We start from the raw sequence: 20,487 nt of genomic DNA on the forward strand, positions 1-20,487 counted from the left end.
TGTTAAAGAAGAAAAGCTGTCACTATTTTCCGATGACATGATTCTATATAAAAAAATTCCTTGAAGACTCCACCAAAAACCTATTGGAATTAATAAATGCATTCACTAAAGTTACAGGATACAGAATTAATATACAGAAATCTGTTGTGTTTACACTAATAACAAAGTAGCAGAAAGAAATTGAGAAAACAGTTTCATTTACACTTGTACCAAAAAGAATAAAATACCTTTGAATACAGTTAACAAAGGAGGTAAGAGACCTGTACTCTTAACATTAGAAAACATTGATGAAAGGAATTGAAGACCACAAAAACATATGGAAAGACAGAACATGCTTACAGTTAGGAAGAATTAATATTGTTAAAACGTCTCTACTACGCAAAGCAATCTACAGATTCAATCCAGTCATATCAAAATACAATATTTTTCACAGAACTAGAACAAATAATACTAAAATTTGTTATGGAACTACAAAAGACCCCAAATAGCCAAAGCAATCTTGAGAAAGAAGAAAGCTGGAGGTATCACCCAGATTTCAAGATACACTACAAAGCTATAATAATCAAAACAGTATGGTACTGGCACAAAAATAGACACATAAATCAATGGAACAGAATGGAGAACCCAGAGATAAACTCATGCTTACTTGGTCAGTTAATCTATGACAAAGGAGATAAGAATATGCAGTGGGGAAAGAGAGTCTCTTCAATAAATGGTGCTGGGAAAACTGGACTGCTTTCTTACACCATACACAAAGATAAACCCAAGATGGATTAAAGACCTAAATGTGAAACCTGAAACCATAAAATTCTTATAAGAAAACATAGACAGTAATCTTTTTGACATTGGCCTTAGGAACATTTTTCTAGATGTGTCTCCTTAGACAAGGGAAACAAAGGCAAAGATAAACTACTGGGACTACATCACATAAAAAGCTTGTGCACAATGAAGGAAACCAACGACACAGAAAGGCAACTTACCACCTTTTGCAAATAATAAGTGGCTAATATCCAAAATATATAAAGAACTTACAGAACTCAACACCAAAAAACCAAATTAACTCAAAAAGTAGAGCACCTGAATAGACATTTTTTCCAAAGAAGACATACATATGGGTAACAGACTAATGAACAGATATTCAACATACTAATTATCAGCTAAATGCAAAGCAAAACCACAGAGATAGTACCTTTCACTTGTGAGAATGACTAAAATAAAGATAGGAAATAAGTATTGGTGAGCATGTGGAGAAAAAGAAGCTCTTGTGTACTGTTTGTAGGAACGTAAATAGGTGCAGCCATTGTGGAAGACAGTATGGAGGTTCTTCAAAAAAAAAAAAAAAACACACACGAAAAACAAAAAACAAAAAAAACCCAGCAACAACAACAGAGGGCTGCCTGGGTGGCTCAGTCGGTTAAGCGCTGGACTTCAGGTCATGATCTCATGATTCATGAGTTTGAGCCCCACATGGGGCTTGCTGCTCTCAGTGCAGAGCCTGCTTCAGATCCTCTGTCTCCCTCTCTCTCTAAACCTCTCTCCCCTTGCGCATGCTCTCTCTCAAAAATAAACATTAAAAAAAAAAATAGAAATATCATATGATCCAGTAATTCCACTGCTGGGTATTTACCCAAGAAAATGAAAACACTAATTTGAAGCTACTAACTAAACACTAAATTGCACTACTAAACACTAATTTGCACTACTGTTTATTGCACTATTATTTATAATAGCCAAGATACACAAGCAACCTAAATTGGATGAATGGATAAAGAAGTGGTATATATATTCAGTGGACCATTACTCAGCCATAAAAAGAATAAGATCTAGCCATATGTGCAAAATGGTTGGATCTAATGGGCATTATACTAAGTGAATAAGTTAGAGAAAGGCAAATACAATATACTTTCACTTATATATGGAATCTAGAAAAAAACAAAAAGTGGAAACAGACCCATAAATACAAAGAACAAACTGATAGTTGCTAGAGAGGAGGGAGAAAGGAGGGATGGGTAAACCAGGTAAACGGGAGTGGGAGGTACAGAATTCTAGTTGTGGAATAAGGCACAGTATGAATGTATAGCATAAGGAATATAGTCAATGGTATTATAATAGTGTTGTATGGTGAAAGATGGTAGCTCTACCTGTGGTGAGTATAGCATAAGGTATAGAGTTGTTGAATCAATATGTTGGGGAAAAAAAGAATATATTCCAAGCATTTGTAAGACTTCGACACATTTTGCTAAATTTTTGTTTTCCAAAGGGTTGGAATGGTTTGTATTGCTGCCAGCAGTACATGGGAGCACTACACAGGTTCACTGGACAATCATGATTGTCTTAAATATTTTTCACTAATTGTCCAACCGTGGAATCCCTTGTAATTTTTATTTCTGTAAGGTTGATTTTTTTTCCCATATTTTTCTTTATTGATTGCATTTCCTCTATTGGGAATTTTCTGCTTTATGCCTTTCTCTATTTTTTTTTTTTTGAGTCTTAGTGTTTTTCTGTTGATTTTGTGAGATGTATTTATAATAAAGCTATTCATGTTTTATTTTGAACATTTTCTTTAATTTCCCATTTGGCTTTTAAATTTGGTTGTCTCATTTACTAAGGTGTACATGTCTTTAAAAAAATTTTTTTAACGCTCATTTATTTTTGAGACAGAACGTCAGGCAGGGAGGGGCAGAGAGAGAGGGAAATACAGAATCCAAAGCAGGCTCCAGGCTCTGAGCTGTCAGCACAGAGCCCAACGTGTGGCTCGAACCCATGAACCGTGAGATCATGACCTGAGCTGAAGTCAGACGCTTAACTGACTGAACCACCCCAGAAGGTGTACATTTCTATATGATGTGTTCACTGTTCGGATTGTTCCATCAGGTTCAAACTTAGTCTTTCCATGCTCAAAGCTGTAATATACATTCACTCTTATGTTATTCTAGGTTTTTTTGCTTAATCAAAATTATATTTGACTCTTTAACCAAGAATTCTTAAACTATATTGATGCTTGAATTAATGTAAGCAAGAAAATTATGCTTTGGACTATAACTATTTTGGGTATTCAAATTAATATATTAAAAATAAACAAAGATGGGGCACCTGGGTGGCTTAGTCGGTTAAGCGTCCGACTTCAGCTCAGGTCATGATCTCACAGTCTGTGAGTTCGAGCCCCGCATCAGGCTCTGTGCTGACAGCTCAGAGCCTGGAGCCTGCTTCGGATTCTGTGTCTCCTTCTCTCTACCCCTCCCCTGCTCATGCTCTCTCTCTGTCTCAAAAATAAATAAAAACATTTAAAAAATTAAAAAAAAAACAAGAAAATAAAGTAACTGTTTAGACTATTAAGCTTAGTATTTGACTATCTTGGGTATATATCATAGTCAGCATTTGGAATTGTTTCATTGGATTGTGAACTACAGTGCTGTGGCTTTAAAGAAGTAGTTTCCCTGGTCTTGAGATATAATTGTTTACGGTTGCAGTATTATATTTAGCCATCTCCCTCCTGCTTCTTGGGTCTTTCCCAAATTATGTGGCATGAATCTTATAATTTTCTTATTTCTTTGTTAATATCTCTTCTGTCTTAAAACAGATTAAGGCCATCCTCCTGTAAAGTTTCACATCCAGTCTCCAACATGACAGCACAGTTAACGACTCACCCAGCCCATAAATTCACTTAAAGTTGGATTTTTATATATGCAGAGGAGCAATGCTGTATTATTCTTATAATGAGCTTTAAAGTTTGGAGAGATTTTTCATTTAATCCTCTCAGGGTACCTGTAAAGTTAGCTATTATTCCCATATTATAGATGAGAAAACTAGGAGTTTAAAGGGGCCTGAATAAATCATATAGTTAGGATTTGCATCTGTGTCTTTTGACTCCTACTAGTTAATTGGCTTTTCTAGGGTTTTATTTCCTTCCCAACTGAACAGGTCGGTTTTTCTTACTAAAGTGTGTTCTAATGACATCAGTGTGCTTTACCCCATTTAAGTTAATTTGCTTTGTTCTGATATAGACTGTTGGTGGTGCCCTTAATGGCAGTCTGCATCTCTTAGTGCATTAACATGGCCACACTGTGGAGCTGGGCTGAGAGGTCAGCTTGTCAGCACTTGTGAAAACTATTCTTTTTGGTGCTTTTTTCATATATGAAGTACATCTGTGTGTGTGTGTGTGTGTGTGTGTGTGTGTGTGTGAGAGAGAGAGAGAGAGAGAGAGAGAGAGAGATTACAGACACAGGCACTTGAGCAAGATTGCCTACGTGTGAATCCTGCTCTTTCAGTTATTAGTTGTGGGATGTTAATACAAAGTATTAACAGGGTATCCTCACAGGGAAGTTGTGAGGATTAAAAGTTATTACATGGGAAGGATAATATAGCGTTCAATAATTATAACTGTTATTACTATTATTAATTGATGTTTGCTTATTATCTAAGACATGTTGTGTTATTTTTTAATTAATGGCTATGTCCTTTACTGATGTTATTTGTGTTACATTATATTGAAAAATATTTTAAATAAAGGCAAAAGCCATATTTGTTTCTAAATATACACTTCAAATGCTAACTGTCCATTACACATGAAAACTTTAATCCACTAATTAAGTAGTCAAGATCCCCAAAAAGTGTCATGTGGGAAATTGCAGAACCTTGCATCCTCAGAGTCACCAGGAGAACCTGTCCTTTCCAAAGAGTCAGTTTGGAACCATGGGTGATATGGTACACATCTCTGAGAATGAATAAAGCATCTCTTCATGTAGTCTGCAAAAGTCAGAGGTCAGTAATCCTGGATTCTCCTGTCACTAATTTGCCTTGGATAAATAATATAAAAACATAACTGTGGCCAGATTCCCTTAAAACACTTGGAGTTAAGGAATTTCTAAATATTTTTTGCTTTCTTTCTTCCCTCCTGCTAGCCTGAGACTCTTTGGTGAAGAGCGAAGATTGGCATTTACTCATAGTGGCCCAGAAAAGATTGAAAAGGGAGGACTGTTTTAAATGTAGGTTTTATTATTATTCAGTTATAGTGAGGCCAACAGCAGGAGAAAAGGTAGCTCTTGAAAAGACAGTTTGTTATTCACAGTCCCTAAGAGGAGGGGGCATACCTTACCAGGCAGGGTGGGAGAAGCCAGGGTTGGGGAAAGTACTAGGGTTGGTCAGTAGGCAGAAAGTGTGAGAATGGCTAGAGCCTTTATTGTGTTTTTCTTCAGAAGGAACAGGCAAGGCAGGGTAGGCAAGCTGAGCAAGTTTAGGATTGGATAGTTTGATTTTGGCAAACTACAGTTATCCTCAGGTGTCTAGTATCTGACCTTGGTGTGTTTAGGGCTGGGGAATGTTGTTCTGGACTGCAGGAGCCTGAGAAAAGGTAGCTGTGGACTCTGGATTGGTTGGTTTGCATATCAAAGGCCTGCTCCTGGCAAGTTGTTTGCTCTCTCTAGGAATTAGCTAACCCTCTGAGAGGCAGTTCCTTTCCTAGTCTGCAAGGCCCCAAGATGTCAAAGCATTATAAAATACAGAAAAACAAAAACCATGATTAATACATGGACCAGGACTTTGTATCACAGCTTCACGATTTAGTAGCAGAGCAGAGCAAAGATCATAGTAGTGAATCATATTGACAATGAGAAGAGGCATAAATATGACCTAGAAAAGAGTATTGAGAGAAAGCATTTGATATCTAACCCCCTTCTCCCAATTATTTTTGAAGTTACTGTTGTGTTTTGGAGATACGCTTTCTTTTGTGTTTACCATAGTCCAAACTCATTTTTACTGGTAGGCTTTGGGAAGTATTCACAGTCTACATTTTGTACAAGATAATTTTCTTATAGTGTGTGTGAACTCTTCAGAGGAAAAATGGCCCTCATGAGGTTTTTTAGAGTGGAGGGGTGGGATTCGGAACCCACTGCCAAGAAAGAATCCTTGAAGACGTCTTTGGTGCAAGAAAGGTGATTTTATTAAAGCACTGGGACAGGACTTATGGTCAGGAAGAGCTGCCCTGGGACCATGAAGAGAGACTGACTATATACTTGGCAGTTGAGAGAGGAAAATCATGGGTACTTGAGGCTTGAACTCATGAACTATGAGATCGTAACCTGAGCTGAAGCTGGATGCTTAACTGACTGAGCCACCCAGGCGACCCCCATTTTTTTTTTTTTTAATGTTTATTTTTGAGAGAGAGAGACAGCATGAATGGAAGAAGGACAGAGAGAGACACAGAATACAAAGCAGGCTCTAGGCTCTGAGCTGTCAGCACAGAGCCTGACTTGGAGCTCGAACTCAGAAACCGTAAGATCATGACCTGAACCAAAGTCGGATGCTTAACTGACTGAGCCACCAGGCTTCCCCAGAATGCGCTTTTTAAGTTTAGGCACAACTATTACAACTTTTCAAACTAAAAATGAAAAAGCCACTGAAGCATGCTATAGGTTTCTAGTTCTAATAAAGTAAATATTAATGATGTTAACCTAAAAAATAAAACTGTTATTTTACTAGCAGAAGCCTCAGTTCTTTTTGCTGCCACAGTAAAGAATTACAGGACAGATAAATGAAAGTAAAGTGAGAAAAGTTTTATTAAAGTACACTCCAAGGGAGAAGAGGGCCAGTCAAGAGAGGCAAAGGCCCTAGAAACTCCAATTTTTTCTTTTGTGTGGGTCCTAGGGTTGCAACATTTGAATGACAGGCTTGGATTATACAATAAATAGCTAACTAAGCATGCCCTTTCCTGTGAAACTGCAGCAGTATTTTTATTCTAGAGACATAGGTCAAATAAGGGCAAGCACAACAAACGTAGCTCTTCCTCTGCCAGGATCTGGTAACCATAAACAGCCTGCTAGAGGGGTGAAATGGGGTTGTCTCTGGGCAGTCCTCTGTTGGGTCTTTCCATCAAGATGTCTAAGGTCCATCATCCTGTCACTCATGCCTAGCTTCCACCTAACAGTGATGGTTTCCCATCGTCTGAGTTGTGGCTGAGCTGTTGCTGGGCAAGGAGAAAATCTTCCACCTGCTGGAGTAGTAAATTGGATTCTTCCTGCCCAGGAATGTGAAGTAAGCTGTGATGGAAAACTCCTTCAGGGCTTCCTGACTCCATCCTAAATGAGGTTTCCCTCAACTAATATTTACAGGTATATGGGAATTCTCTGTACTTTCTACTTAAATTTCCTGTAAGCCAAAAACTATTAAAAAGTCTATTCAGAAAAACATCTAACTTTTCAAGTCTTAAAAGAAACAAAGCTAAGTACCAACTCTCAGTTCTGTGCAAGAACTCTGATTTAACAGACCTTAATTTCTAGAAGGGATGTTAAAACAATTTTTGAAATTCTTTTTGTAAGCGTAAGTAATATTTGGAGGATTCATTCAGTTTTGTATCATTAGGATTTACAGGATAAAAATGCCATCGTATATGCCAATATTTTTTACTTTCTCTCTTATTTTCTTATATGTTCTAATCACTGTGAGGAAAATGCCAGTGCTGGAAACAGAAGGGAACCTTAACATATACCTGGAAATTCAGACAGTTTCAGCTGCAAGTCTTTCAGATTATAATCCTGTTGAGGCAGGGGATGCTGACCTGACCTGCCATCACCTAACAGGGGTTGATAGACTTTTTCTGAAAAGTGAGATAGTAAATATTAGGCTTTTCTTGGCCTTAAGGTTTTTATTGCAACTACTCATCTTTCCTGTTGCAGTGAGAAGGCAGTCATAAACAACATGGAAATGAATTCACGTAGCTGTGTTCCAATAAAGCTTTATTTACAAAAACGGGTGGGCAGACCAAATTTCTTGGTTGCTGTAGTTTGCTGACTCCTGATCTAAAATAGACACTGGAGAAGCTCAGTGAATAAGTAAATGAAGAGATTTAAGAAGAGAACTCTCAATAAATTCCCCAGTTAGGACATTTGTGGACTGCATTCTCTGACCAAAACAAGTAAACAAACTCTGGAATAAGAATGAAGCAAGTAAAAGCTGGAATTAAAAAAAAAAAAAAAAAGTTCCACAATAAACTGTTAACTGGAAGTTTTTAAAGTTTTCTAAAGTTAATCTTGGATCAAAGAAGAAATAAAAACTGCAACTACGGATCATTTACAAGTGAGCAATGCAACCACTGCTTGCCAAACCCTATGGTGTGACTAAAGCTATAAGTAGGAAAAATGGTGGCCTTAAAAGTTATTACTAAAGGAAGACTAAAACAAATGAACTAAGAATTCAATCTAGACAGGTAGGAAAAGCAAAGCAAAATAAAATGCATGGAAGAGGACTTAAGCAAATGTTGAAGCTGCAGGTTGAAGCTATAGGTAATGAACACCTCTCCTGAAAAAAGGTAGAATTTATAACATATCAAGGTCTGTTATTATAAAAGGTCACTAAAACAGTAAGCATTTACAAATCTAACCATGAAAAAAGAGATATTTACAGATACTGAAGACAATGAAAAAAGTGATAAAACCACAGCTATTCAAGAAAGTAGTGTGATACTAAATTTGAAAATCAGAATGAAATATCTAACTTTCTGAAACATACTAATTATTTTAAGATTTATAAAATGTGGTTCCATAATCATGAAGAAAATTCTCAAATAATCTTAGCTAATGATGCATTAGATGTAGATTGTTTTACAAGCAAGCAACAGGAAACATATAAGGAATAGAATATTTCTATAATTAAACAACTGTAAGATAGCAGATAGGAAAACTTCACATTCTTTCTGTAAGGCCAGCATAGCACTCCAGATATAGTAAATGCTCAGTAATATTTGTAAACTACTGAATGCTTCTTGATATTACAATAAATGAGCAAAGAAGTACAAGAAAAGATAATTTCTGACTAACTGAAAATAAGATTTAAGATATAAAACTCTTAAAGTAGTAGCAAATCAAATCCAGGAATGTTTAAAGGATTGGTAAAATGGAACCAATTAAAGTTTATTCCTAGAATATGAACTACTTCATTAAGAAATTTATTTCAATTCATTATATTAATAGGTAAAAATAAAGTTATGTCAAAAGATGCTGTGAAAATATTTGATAGATTTCACTGTCCATTTCTAATTTTAAAAACAGACTTTCAGTGAACTAAGGATCGAAAGCTGTTTTCTGTAACATAATTGTTACTATGTAATAAAATAGCAAACAGCCTACCTAATGGTACAGTACTAGAGCGTATATTCTCTTTTTTTCTCTTTAAGATTTTATTTTTTTATATTAAATATAATTTATTGTCAAATCGGTTTCCATACAACACCCAGTGCTCATCCCAACAGGTGCCCTCCTCAATGCCCATCACTCACTTTCCCCTCTTCCCCACCCCCCATCAACCCTCAGTTTGTTCTCAGTATTTAAGAGTCTCTTATGTTTGCCCCTTCCCTCTCTGTAACCTTTTTTTTCCCTCCTTCCCCTCCCCCATGGTCTTCTGTTAAGTTTCTCAGGATCCACATATGAGTGAAAACATATGGTATCTGTCTTTCTCTGCCTGACTTACTTCACTTAGCATAATACTCTCCAGTTCCATCCATGTTGTTACAAATGGCCATATTTCATTCTTTCTCATTGCCACATAGTATCCCATTGTATATATAAACCACATCTTCTTTATCTATTCATCAGTTGATGGACATTTAGGCTTTTTCCATAATTTGACTATTGTTGAAAGTGCTGCTATAAACATTGGGGTACAAGTGCTCCTGTGCATCAGCACTCCTGTATCCCTTGGGTAAATTCCTAGCAGTGTTATTGCTGGGTCATAGGATAGATCTATTTTTAATTTTTGAGGAACCTCCACACTGTTTTCCAGAACGGCTGCACCAGTTTGCATTCCCACCAACAGTGCAAGAGGGTTCCCGTTTTTCCACATCCTCGCCAGCATCTATAGTCTCCTGATTTGTTCATTTTAGCCACCCTGACTGGTGTGAGGTGGTATCTGAGTGGTTTTGATTTGTATTTCCCTGATGAGGAGTGACATTGAGCATCTTTTCATGTGCCTGTTGGCCATCTGGATGTCTTCCTTAGAGAAGTGTCTATTCATGTTTTCTGCCCATTTCTTCACTGGATTATTTGTTTTTCAGGTGTGGAGTTTGGTGAGTTCTTTATAGATTTTGAATATAGAGCATGTATTCTCAACAGAAACTGTAATTGAAAATTAGCCCATGAGGGGACAAAAAAAGATCTTAATTTTTATGCATAAAGTACATAAATGTGGTGTATTTATGATATTAAAATTTGGGGGGGGCAATGAGGATAAAACCTAAAAAGTCTCTTTACTTAGAAGTAAGACAAAGATACTTGCTAATACTGGAGTTATTTAAATTTTGTTAATGTTTTTTATTTTTCATAAAGAGAGAGAGCATGAGTGGAGGGGCAGGGGAGGGCAGAGAGAGAGGGAGACACAGAATCTGAAGCAGGCTCCAGGCTCATCTGTCAGCACAGAGCCCAACGTTTGGCTCAAACTCACGAGCTGTGAGGTTATGACCAGAGCCGAAGTCGGACGCTTAACTGACTGAGCCACCCAGCCACCCCAGTAATGGAGTTATTTAGCATTGTTTTAGAAGTTATATAGCAAAAACAGTCAGGCAACTAAAATAAGTGACACATAAATATTGAAGAGCAAATGTCCAAGTTATGATAGTATTTGAAGGTAATAAGATTTTCTGTAGAGAAAACATTAAGAAAAAGATCATTTGGAAAATGATTTCAATTGAGAGAGACTCAGTGCTCAGTAAGTTGCCTGGCTTCAAGATAAATTACATGGGCTTCTCTGTGAACAGAGCTGAACAGTTTATTGACAGTTATAAATGATTTGAATATGTGGGAAGATTCAGTATTGTAGATAGTTTAAATGTCCTGAGATTATCTAGATAGTCAATGTAATTGATATATTTGTTCATTTAACAAATACGTGTTGAGTGTCAGTGATATCCAGGTAGATGTTCTAAATGCTGGGTGTATAGCAGTGTATGGAAATATAAAAAACCCTTTTCTTTGGGACTTACAGTCTGGTTAGTAGAGGTAAATAAAAGAAGCAGGAATATAGTATGTCAGGGTCATGATAATCCCATCAAAATTTTAGTAGGGTTATTTTTAGAATCTTACACAATATTTTAAAGTTCATCTGGATCAATACCTATGACAGGATGGTTAAGATAACTTGTTAAAGATTATTTGTCCTATTGAATATTTCATTAAAATAACTATGTTATAGTTACAAAATACGTCAGTGGGACAAAATATAGAAGGTCTAGAAATAGTCTCAAATGAGGATTTTTGTCATTAATAAAAGTGGCATTTCAGACTAGTGGAGAAAACAATGGATTGTTCAGTGAAATGGTATTTGGTCAACTAGCTATTTAATACTCCAAAGTAGATTCCAAATGAGTTAGGTAATTAAGAAGATAAAACAACATTAAAGTACCAGAAACATGACTTTGAAAGCATGATTCTAGAAGTAGCAAAGAAAAGGTTGATAGGTTTGACATTAAAAAAGACTCAATTTCCTAAGAGCAAAGAGCACCATAAACAATGTGACAAGACAAAGGATAAACTGGGAAAGATATTCACAGTGTATAAAGTGGACAGAGAGTTAATGTTTTTACTAGAGGTCTTAAAATCAAGGAAAATAAACCTAATAAAAAGTTGCAATGATCATTAAAATGGAATTCACCCACAATGCAGGTTGAGAGCATTTATTTTACTTTGCCTATCAAATTGCTACAGATTAAACAGATTGCTACTACCCAGTGTCCCTGGTGGAAGGGTGTGTTGATAAAGCTTTTCTGCAGGCCAGTTTGGTAATATGTACATGTTAGGATCTTAAATGCACAACTTCTGACTGGTAATTCGTCTTTGAATGTACTGTAGGGAAATAATTGGATAAATGTGCAAAAAGTTTTATAGAAAAATGTTCATTGTCATATTCATCATAGCAAAAAATTGGGAATTGTCACTTTGATTATACATCACTACAATGGAATACTAAGCAGCCTGAAAATGATGTAGATTTATATTTGCCAGTGAGGAAAGATGGCCATCTTATAGTTTATGTATAAAAATCAGTTGCAAATGTATGCCTAAGCATGCTACAGTTTTAGAAAGCACATGTAACTGTATGTACATATATGTCCTGGTTGATGAAGACAGTATTAATGCATATACCAACAGAGTGAAATGTGGTTCTGTGAAAGATGATTTCAATTTTCTTTGTACAGTTTAGAAAGAATATTTAGAAGTTTCTGTGGTGGGATGCCTGTCCTTTTAATTAGCAGAGTGGAAACAGTAAAGCTCTTTTTAAGGGAGGAGGTAGAGGGAAGATGAAGATGGGAACAGAGGCCTTGGTTTTAGGGACCCCACGTCTGCCATGCCTTGTTGCCCTTCTCAGGGGGCCTGCAGGTGAGTGGAACCCGAGTATTGGCTCTGTTGGGACCTGCTACATGGGTCGTCCCCTGCTGACCAAGCTCTGGATGCCATCCTCATGGCATCATGAAGTTTTGTGCCAGCATTTCTGGCAAAGACTTTATGGAGCTCTTTATTCACATCTGCAGCACCGTATCAAAGCTGGAGAGAGTCTGTGGGCTCCACATGTGCCAGCACAAGTGTGCTTTAGGCCTGATGACTGCAGGGTCATCTGTGATGCTAGAGTGTGGTGTGAGGTGAGGCGGGAGACTTCTTCCACTGGTTTCACATGAAAGATGTTTCAGAGGAGTTTAATGAGATTTATTTAGAGCTGCCATCTGATCATTTGTTCAGAGCGGTGAGAAGCACAGGGAATGCCTCTGCCCTGAAGCCCCAGTTGACCAATAAGTGGCCTCCCCACCTCGCTGTGGCTGTGGAGCTGCCATTGCCCACAGGTTGGACTCTTATGGTACACAGTCGATTGATTGCCTGTGAGGTTGCTTCCCAGAATGGTGTTGGAAGATTTCCTGGAGCCCAGTGTGCAAGCCCATGATGTTAGTGTTCGTCCTGCTTTGAAGACTCTGAAGAGCACTATAGAAAGGCTAGCAAACTTGGGTGATCAAGTGCTGGTTGAAGCAAATCTAAATGGCAAAATGAACTTGAGGGTACAAACTGATGTTGTGTCTGTTAAAAGTTATTTTAACAATTTTGGAAAATCCTTCCAAGTCTGCTCAGGATATGCCTCAAGATAGAAACCCTAAGAATATGTTGCAAGTACTAGTGGAAAGTAGGAAGCTTCTGTAGTTTTTCGAGGGGCAGCAAAATAAATCCTACAATAGCCTTATGCAATATTTTGAGCAATACTCTTCTTCATCTTGTTTTTGGTTCATGAAGATGTCTCTTTTCAGTATTTTATTTTTGCTTATAAAAATTCAAGCGGCCTGTATTTTTTTTTTTTTTCTTTTTAAAGCTTACGGTCTTTTCAAAACTGAAACAGACCCTGAGTTAATTGGGTTGCAAGTCTGCACCCTCACTGACCTATATAGAATGTACATTTTGTTCAGCCCTTCTTCCTTTACAAAGCTTTTATTAAAAAAGTCATTGGTGAAAGAATTGGATAGTTCATTTTTTATGTTTCTGGACTTTTATCAGTTTTTTTCATACTTTTTAAGATGCCAACAAGAAAAAGATTTTCTATTTTAACTCTTTTTAACAAAAAGGATTGTAACAAAATAAATAAAAACTTTGAATCCTGAAACATTGGATCAGTTTTTATTATAAAATGCTACCATGTGAAATGGGAACTTCATTCTTTTAAAGCAAGTATAATTTTCTGAGGGAGTTTTCTTAGCTTGATATGATACCTGAAAGGTATTTAGCATTTGCGTGTATTACATAGTTTTTATTAAGCTGTTTTTTGGTCAAAGTATGTATTAATGTATATTCATAGTTTTAGATTTATCATCTACAAAGCTTGAGTTGGTTATTAGGCTCACTAATAGTGCATCTTATTCACTGTGATTCAAGGAAATGGTCAATTTATGTTTACTAAGATATTTCTTATGGGTAACTTTTATATAAACCTAGTTTTCATTTTTTCCCCATAGTATTACATTATTCTCATAGAAAATGATTCTTAATGTTTCATTATTTTGGGAAGAGGAAGGAGGAGTTATAAAGGACTACTACAGTGATTAGAGGGAAGGTTTATATTCTTTCATATTAAATTTTACTTTTTTAATGGCTTATGCAATAAGACAAGTCTTTAACTTGGCAGCCTTTATTTTTGCAGACTCAGTGAATTCCCATGGCTACATTTTAATCACTAATGAATAATTTCCTACTCGATTTGGTGATAAAATGCTTAAATTTGCTAATTTATTTTGCTTTGCTGATTTGTAAATTCCATTCATGGTGTTGTGGAAAGAACACAGAAACATGAGACCTAGGCAAGTCACTTGAACTCTGGCTCTTTAAGATCTTTCAGTTTGAGCAGATTCCATTTCAGTCCTCTGAGGGTTTCAATATAAGAAGATTAAATAGTTGTTTTAAAAATTATTTCAAACATAGTATCTTAAAATTATTAACATAACTTTCAGAATTATGGCTTAAGTTTTTTTCTAATTTATGAATTAAACACAGTTGCTTGGTGAATATTTTAAAGCTTTTTAAATGAAAGATGAAAATGTAAAACAAATCTTTAACTCAGTGAGAAAATTATAAGATATGCACTTTTTTTTTCTGTGCATAACACAGAAATGACTTCTCATACTTGTTTCTAGTATCTTTTCCAATTTTTTTTCCTTTAGTTTATTAATTAAGTGAGAATTTTCAAGCTGTAGTAAAAGTCTGCCTTTTTACCTCTCCTTCCTTCCCTCCGTCTGTCTGTCTCTCCCTCTCTCCCTCTATCTTTTCCTGTGCCTCTTTTCTCTGTATTTAATAAAACCAGGAAAATGAAAAAAAACTTATTGTTTATTTTGGAAAATACATATTTGTGCACTTTAAGGTAAATTATTATGATGGTTAACTTTTAATAATTCATTAACGGAAAGTATCTATAAAAGTTTTGTAGCCTAGTCTTTGTAATGTAACTTTTGAAAACGAGAGGTGTAATTTATTCCTCTACTCAACCTACAGGTATGTTGCTATTAAAGAAAAATTAAAAGACCATCTCATACTGTAACATCTAAATATAAGGTCTTAAAAATTCAGATTCTTTCAATGGTCTAGTAAAAAATGTTTATAATGAATACAAACATTTTAAAATAACATGTTTTTATTATAGTTTAGTTGTGAAAAGTCAGGCATTGCCAGTTTCTAGTCTTACAATTATTAATTGAATTTTAAAGCCTGGTCCAATGAGTAAAATTCTTACAGAATCATCCTTAGGGATGATCTCATCTACCCACCTTATTTATAGATAAGAAAACAGTTTCAGAGAGCATAAAAGTAACTAAGGGCTTTTAATTTTCTTTTCTTTTTTAATGTTTATTTTTGAGACAGAGACAGTATGAGCAAGGGAAGGTCAGAGAGAGAGGCACAGAATCCGAAGCAGGCTCCAGGCTCAGCTATCAGCACAGAGCCGGAGGTGGGGTTCGAACCCACAAACCCTGAGATGGTGACCTGAGCCAAAGTCCTATGCAGCATTGACTGAGCCACCCAGATGCCCCAGGGCTTTTATCTTGTATTGCCATTATTAATGCCAGAACCCATTTTAAAACCCTGATCTACAAACTATGTATGTTAAGTATTTGAGCTTGGTCTATTATGGCTTAGTTTAGAGACTTAACAGATTGGATATACTTTTGTTTATTAAAATAAATCTAGATTGCCTTGTGACTCTATTACTTATCTGAAAAGATAAAATTTAAATGAAAAAAGTCCAAAACATTTTAAAAGCTGTTGTCTACTGTCCTTGTGTGAAGATGTCCTTTGTTCTTGCAGGTAGGAAGGGATTTATCTGCCAGAAAATGATAATTCTCTGGAAGACCAATACACATTAAAAAATCAAGGCATCAAGTTTAGAAATTATTTCAGCTTCTGTTTCTTTATTTTAGAGAAACACTACTAAGAAGCAGGAAAACACTTAGGCTTTTATGTTTCACTGTATCTTTAGAAAATAAATCATTGATGAAATGTGTAAGGTTAATACTATATTATTTTAATTAAATGAGGTTTATGACAAGGCAAAGCCAAATTTTTGTTAACCTGTTTAGTATATTTGCATAAGAAAGACCTTAGGACAGATTTTCAAAGACTACTGGTTTCTTGCATTTGGAAATCTTTGTGAAGAAAATTTGTAGACACTTAATGACAAGTATAGATGAGAATTTTCCTTTAAAAATGTCTCTGTTAGCCTGGCATGGGTTGTGAAACTGAAAACGTTTGGAGATGAATTTTGTTTTTTAAGGCTTAGACTCTTCCCTCATAGTGATAAGAAATTATTTATTTGTGACACTAAACAAAACATTATAATGTAGGATATTTCTAATTTAGGGCAGGTTGAAAAGAGATCTCTTTCTATAATTCATTTTACAAATAATTACTGAGTACATACTGTGTGGTGGGCATTGTTTTATGTGTTTTGGACCTTGTAGAGTAAAAAGCAGATATTCTTATATTTCTAAATTAAATGCCTAAATGGTCTTCCTGAGATAATGGTTTGCCCATGTTTGGGGACATGTAAGTAATGTTTCATGGTAAGGAAATACCATTAATTTTTACATATGAGCCAGTATAATGAATGCTGGGTTTTCAGCTGCCTCTGATTTGAATGTCTGGAACACAGCTATACTCCTCAATCATAAATAAGAAAATAGATCATATTTTTTGATTCATTATCATTAGTAGTGGCGCAGACATTACCTATTGTTACCAGACATTACTTTGTTTTACTTGGACAAACTTTGAGGTTAACATAGTTAAGATTATGATCTTCTATAAATGCTCTCAAAATGGATTTGAAATACTGGAAGTAAATTGGAAACTACTTCTTAGTAGTGTTTCTCTGTTTGTTTGTTTGTGTTTTGGAGTGGGGAGGGTTTCTTTTTTTTTTCTTTTTCTTTTTTTTAAACTAGAGTTACTCTAATTTCAATTCTTTTTCACACCAGAATGAGCAGTAGTAACTCAGTCACATAGGAAGCAACTAAGGTTCTCATAATGTGGGCTATCAGATAGAAAAATGACCTCATGGTATGCAGTGTGGTATAAAGGAAAGAGTGATATTAGACTCCTAGGAGTCAGGAAACCAAGGATATGGTCTGTTTTATAAGTAATTAGATGTGTGACCTTGAAATAATCATTTAACATCTTTGGGTTGCAATTTCTTCAGATGACAGGTCTAGGCATTAATTGGATCAAGTCTCTTGGCTTTGATTCTGTTGAGTACTGACATGTCCTACTGATAATCACCACCACCATGTGAAGGGTAGCTGACAGTCTAATATTTTATTAATTACCTTTTCAGTAATATTCTGAATGTTTTCATCCTACTGTTTTTCTGGAAATAAAGATTGTAAGATATTTCTGCCTAAATATTTGTTCTTTAGATTCTGAAAGTAATCAGTTGAAGCCACATGCTTATCTGTTTTATAGTCTAATACTAAGGACAGGGATAATATAAAGATAATTAAACCACCACTCAGCAGTGGTCTGATTTTCCATGCCAATTGAACAAAGCATTTTCCTTTATCCAGAACTGTAGACATTAATCAGTGAGGCAGCTTAATTACCTACTCTTTCCTTAGTGTTTGTTTTCCCTGCAGTGTTATGGTATCTTTGGGAACAATATAATTTCTGTTTATTAAAGCAGTTGTTGGAACTTTGTGTTGAAATATGTCTATGCTTTCTTGAAAAATTTTATTAATATGTGTTAGCTTACTAAATTTCAGGCTTAACAATTTATAATAGTTTTCAAGCACATTCTCAAAACAAGCTTTATACTCTTTTGTACATGCTTAGAAACATGTTTAAAGCGATAGTACTATATGACCCATTAAAAGAATATTTATTTTTGAAATTTTTATAATTTTAGTGTATTTACTAAATATAGTTAAATATATGGGACTTGGTAAATATTCTTTTTTTAACCAAACATTAGTTTTAGCATGTCTTTTGCTTAGTAATTGTTTATTCATTGCTTATTTGTGCATTTTGTTAATATGAATATGCAAGTAAATATTTATCTGTTGACTAACAGTGGACCTTGTACATTGATTAGTAGGAGAATAATAATTTGATTTAGTTTTGCTTTATTTTAAAATATTAACAAAGCATTATTGAGAACTTTTTATTTTGATACAGGTTCAAACTTACAGAAAACTTAAAAAAAATAGTAAAAGTAACTCACTCCTATAAACTTATAAGAAAATACAGTGGTGGGGTGCTTAGGTGGCTCAGTTAGTTAAGAGTCCAGTCTCAGCATAGGTCTTGATCTTAGGGTCTTGAGTTTATGCCCCATGTTGGGTTCCATGTTGGGCATGGAGCCCATATAAGGAAAAAAAATTATGGTAAATAACAACTGTAAGCTCTTTAGCTAGAGTGACCAATTGTTTACTTTTCTTTTTTTCTCCAGTTTTTATTTAAATTCCTGCTGGTTAACATACAGTGTAGTATTAATTTCAGGTGAAGAATTTAGTGATTCAGCACTTCCATACAACACGTTGTTCTCATCACAAGTGCCCTCCTTAATCCCCATTACCTATTTAACCCAACCCCCACTTTTGATATATTTACTTTTTGTCCCATTTATTTTTATTATTCTGTCAGTCTGTCAGTATGTATTTCTTTAACTCATTTGAAAATATGGTGCAAACATTTTTTTCCCTACATACTTCAGTAGGTAATTAAGAACAAAGACATTCTCTTACATTACCACAGTACATTTATCAAAGTGAGAATTTACATACCATACTATGTAAATGCAGTTCCAATTCAGATGGTGATAATTTGTCCAATTTTGTACTTTATAGAAGGTATTTTTTTCCTCTTCTAGAATCCATCCAGGATCATGCAGTATATTTAATTGTAATGTGTCTTTTCTCTCTGTCTCTTTTTTAAAATATTTTATTTATTTTTGAGAGAGAGTGCAAGCAGGGGAGGGGCAGAGAAGGGATGGGGCAGAGGATCCTAAGTGGGCTCTGTGCTGACAGCAGTGAGCCAGACATGGGGCTTGATCTCACCTAACATGAGATCATGACTGGAGCTGAAGTCAGATGCTCAACTGACTGAGCCACCCAGGCATCTCTAGTTGTACTGTCTCATTTTTGTCCTTTAATATAGAATAGTTCTTCAGCTTTTCTTTGTTTTTATTGACCTTGACATTTTCAAAGAGTACAGACCAATGATTTTATAGAATGTCTGTGAATTTAGGTTGTCTGATGATTAGTTTTGGGTTATGCATTTTTAGCAGGACTATCACAGAAGTGATGTCAGATTCTTCCCAGTGTAATACATCAACGACATGATGTTTGTTGCAACATTGGTGATTTTAATTTGGATCACTTGGTTAACGTGATAGGTGTCAGATCTTTTGTAAAACTACTGTTTTTCCCTTTGTAGGTAATTTGTAGAGAGATGCTTTGAGACTATGTAAATATCCATTTTTTTTAAGCCAAACACTAGTTTTAGCATCCATTGGTAATTAATAATTGCATCATAACTTTCTTATTTATTGGTTAACATTCTGTAGTAAGGAGAGTTTTCTTCTCTATTTTTTTTTACTGGTTTATGTTAATAGGATGGTCTTGCATATTTTCTTATATAATAGATTACAATGCATTGCTATCATTAATTTTTTTGATGTCCAAATGTCTCAGATTTGGGTAATGGGAGCCCCTTCGGTGAGTACTTCCCTACTGATGTAACAAAATGATTTAGGTTTATCTTGTAGTTGTCCTGCTTTGGCCCTGGAATCAGCAGTTTCTCCAAGGATTCTGGTTCCCTTTATTGGATGATGGTACTTAGAAGTTAGGTATGCTCATTGCTACTTATGTAATATTACGTGTAGCCTCTCTCATCGTGTACAGAGCTAGGAAACACACACTCACAATCTATCGGATACATACATCTGCCTATCTGTGTATCTGTCCATCATATATGTCATATATATGTTTATTAAAAACTCTGAGTTCATCTTTTGTGAAGAGGATTTTCAGAGTTTTTGCTCATTTTTTAAAAATCGGGTTGCTTAAGTTGAAAAATTGTGTTTTTGATATAAAGTCCTTTGTCAGATAAATCTATTGAGAATATTTTCTGCCAGTGTATGGTTGCCTGTTTATTTTCTTTTGATGAGAAAGTTTCAATTTTGATGAAGTCTAAAAATACCAGGTTTTTCAATGTATGGTTATTGTTTGCCATGTTGGAGAAGAACTCTATGTGTAGAGATGCCCTCTTATTTTATCTTCTTTATTGTTTATAATTTTATGTTTAGATGTGATCCATCTTGAATTAATTTTTGTAAGTGGTGTGAGGCTATATTTAGATTCCTTTTCCCCCCTATGTGGAAACTGAATTATTTCAATACCATTTGATGAAAATGTTTTTATTTCCCTTGAATTGTTTTGTTGTGTTGTCAAAAATCAACTGGTTATATAAGCATGGGTCCATTTCTGAACTCTGTTCTTCT

The 20,487-nt window shown here is 35.2% G+C and overlaps 2 protein-coding genes across 5 annotated transcripts in view; both read left to right on the forward strand.

Moving 5' to 3' along the window:
* Window positions 1-20,487, forward strand: part of EXOC2 (exocyst complex component 2) — a 279,430-nt gene that overhangs the window by 14,364 nt on the left and 244,579 nt on the right. The gene's annotated exons all lie outside the window — the stretch shown is intronic.
* Window positions 2,701-13,567, forward strand: HUS1B (HUS1 checkpoint clamp component B). The gene is given in 7 exon segments (XM_049611308.1): window positions 2,701-12,549; window positions 12,552-12,634; window positions 12,637-12,834; window positions 12,836-13,075; window positions 13,077-13,184; window positions 13,186-13,242; window positions 13,244-13,567. Coding segments are annotated over 7 exon segments (873 nt in total). The 5' UTR covers window positions 2,701-12,449; the 3' UTR covers window positions 13,331-13,567.

This window comes from Panthera uncia (genome assembly GCF_023721935.1).
Source record: "Panthera uncia isolate 11264 chromosome B2 unlocalized genomic scaffold, Puncia_PCG_1.0 HiC_scaffold_25, whole genome shotgun sequence".
In the NCBI taxonomy this organism is placed as follows: domain Eukaryota; kingdom Metazoa; phylum Chordata; class Mammalia; order Carnivora; family Felidae; genus Panthera; species Panthera uncia.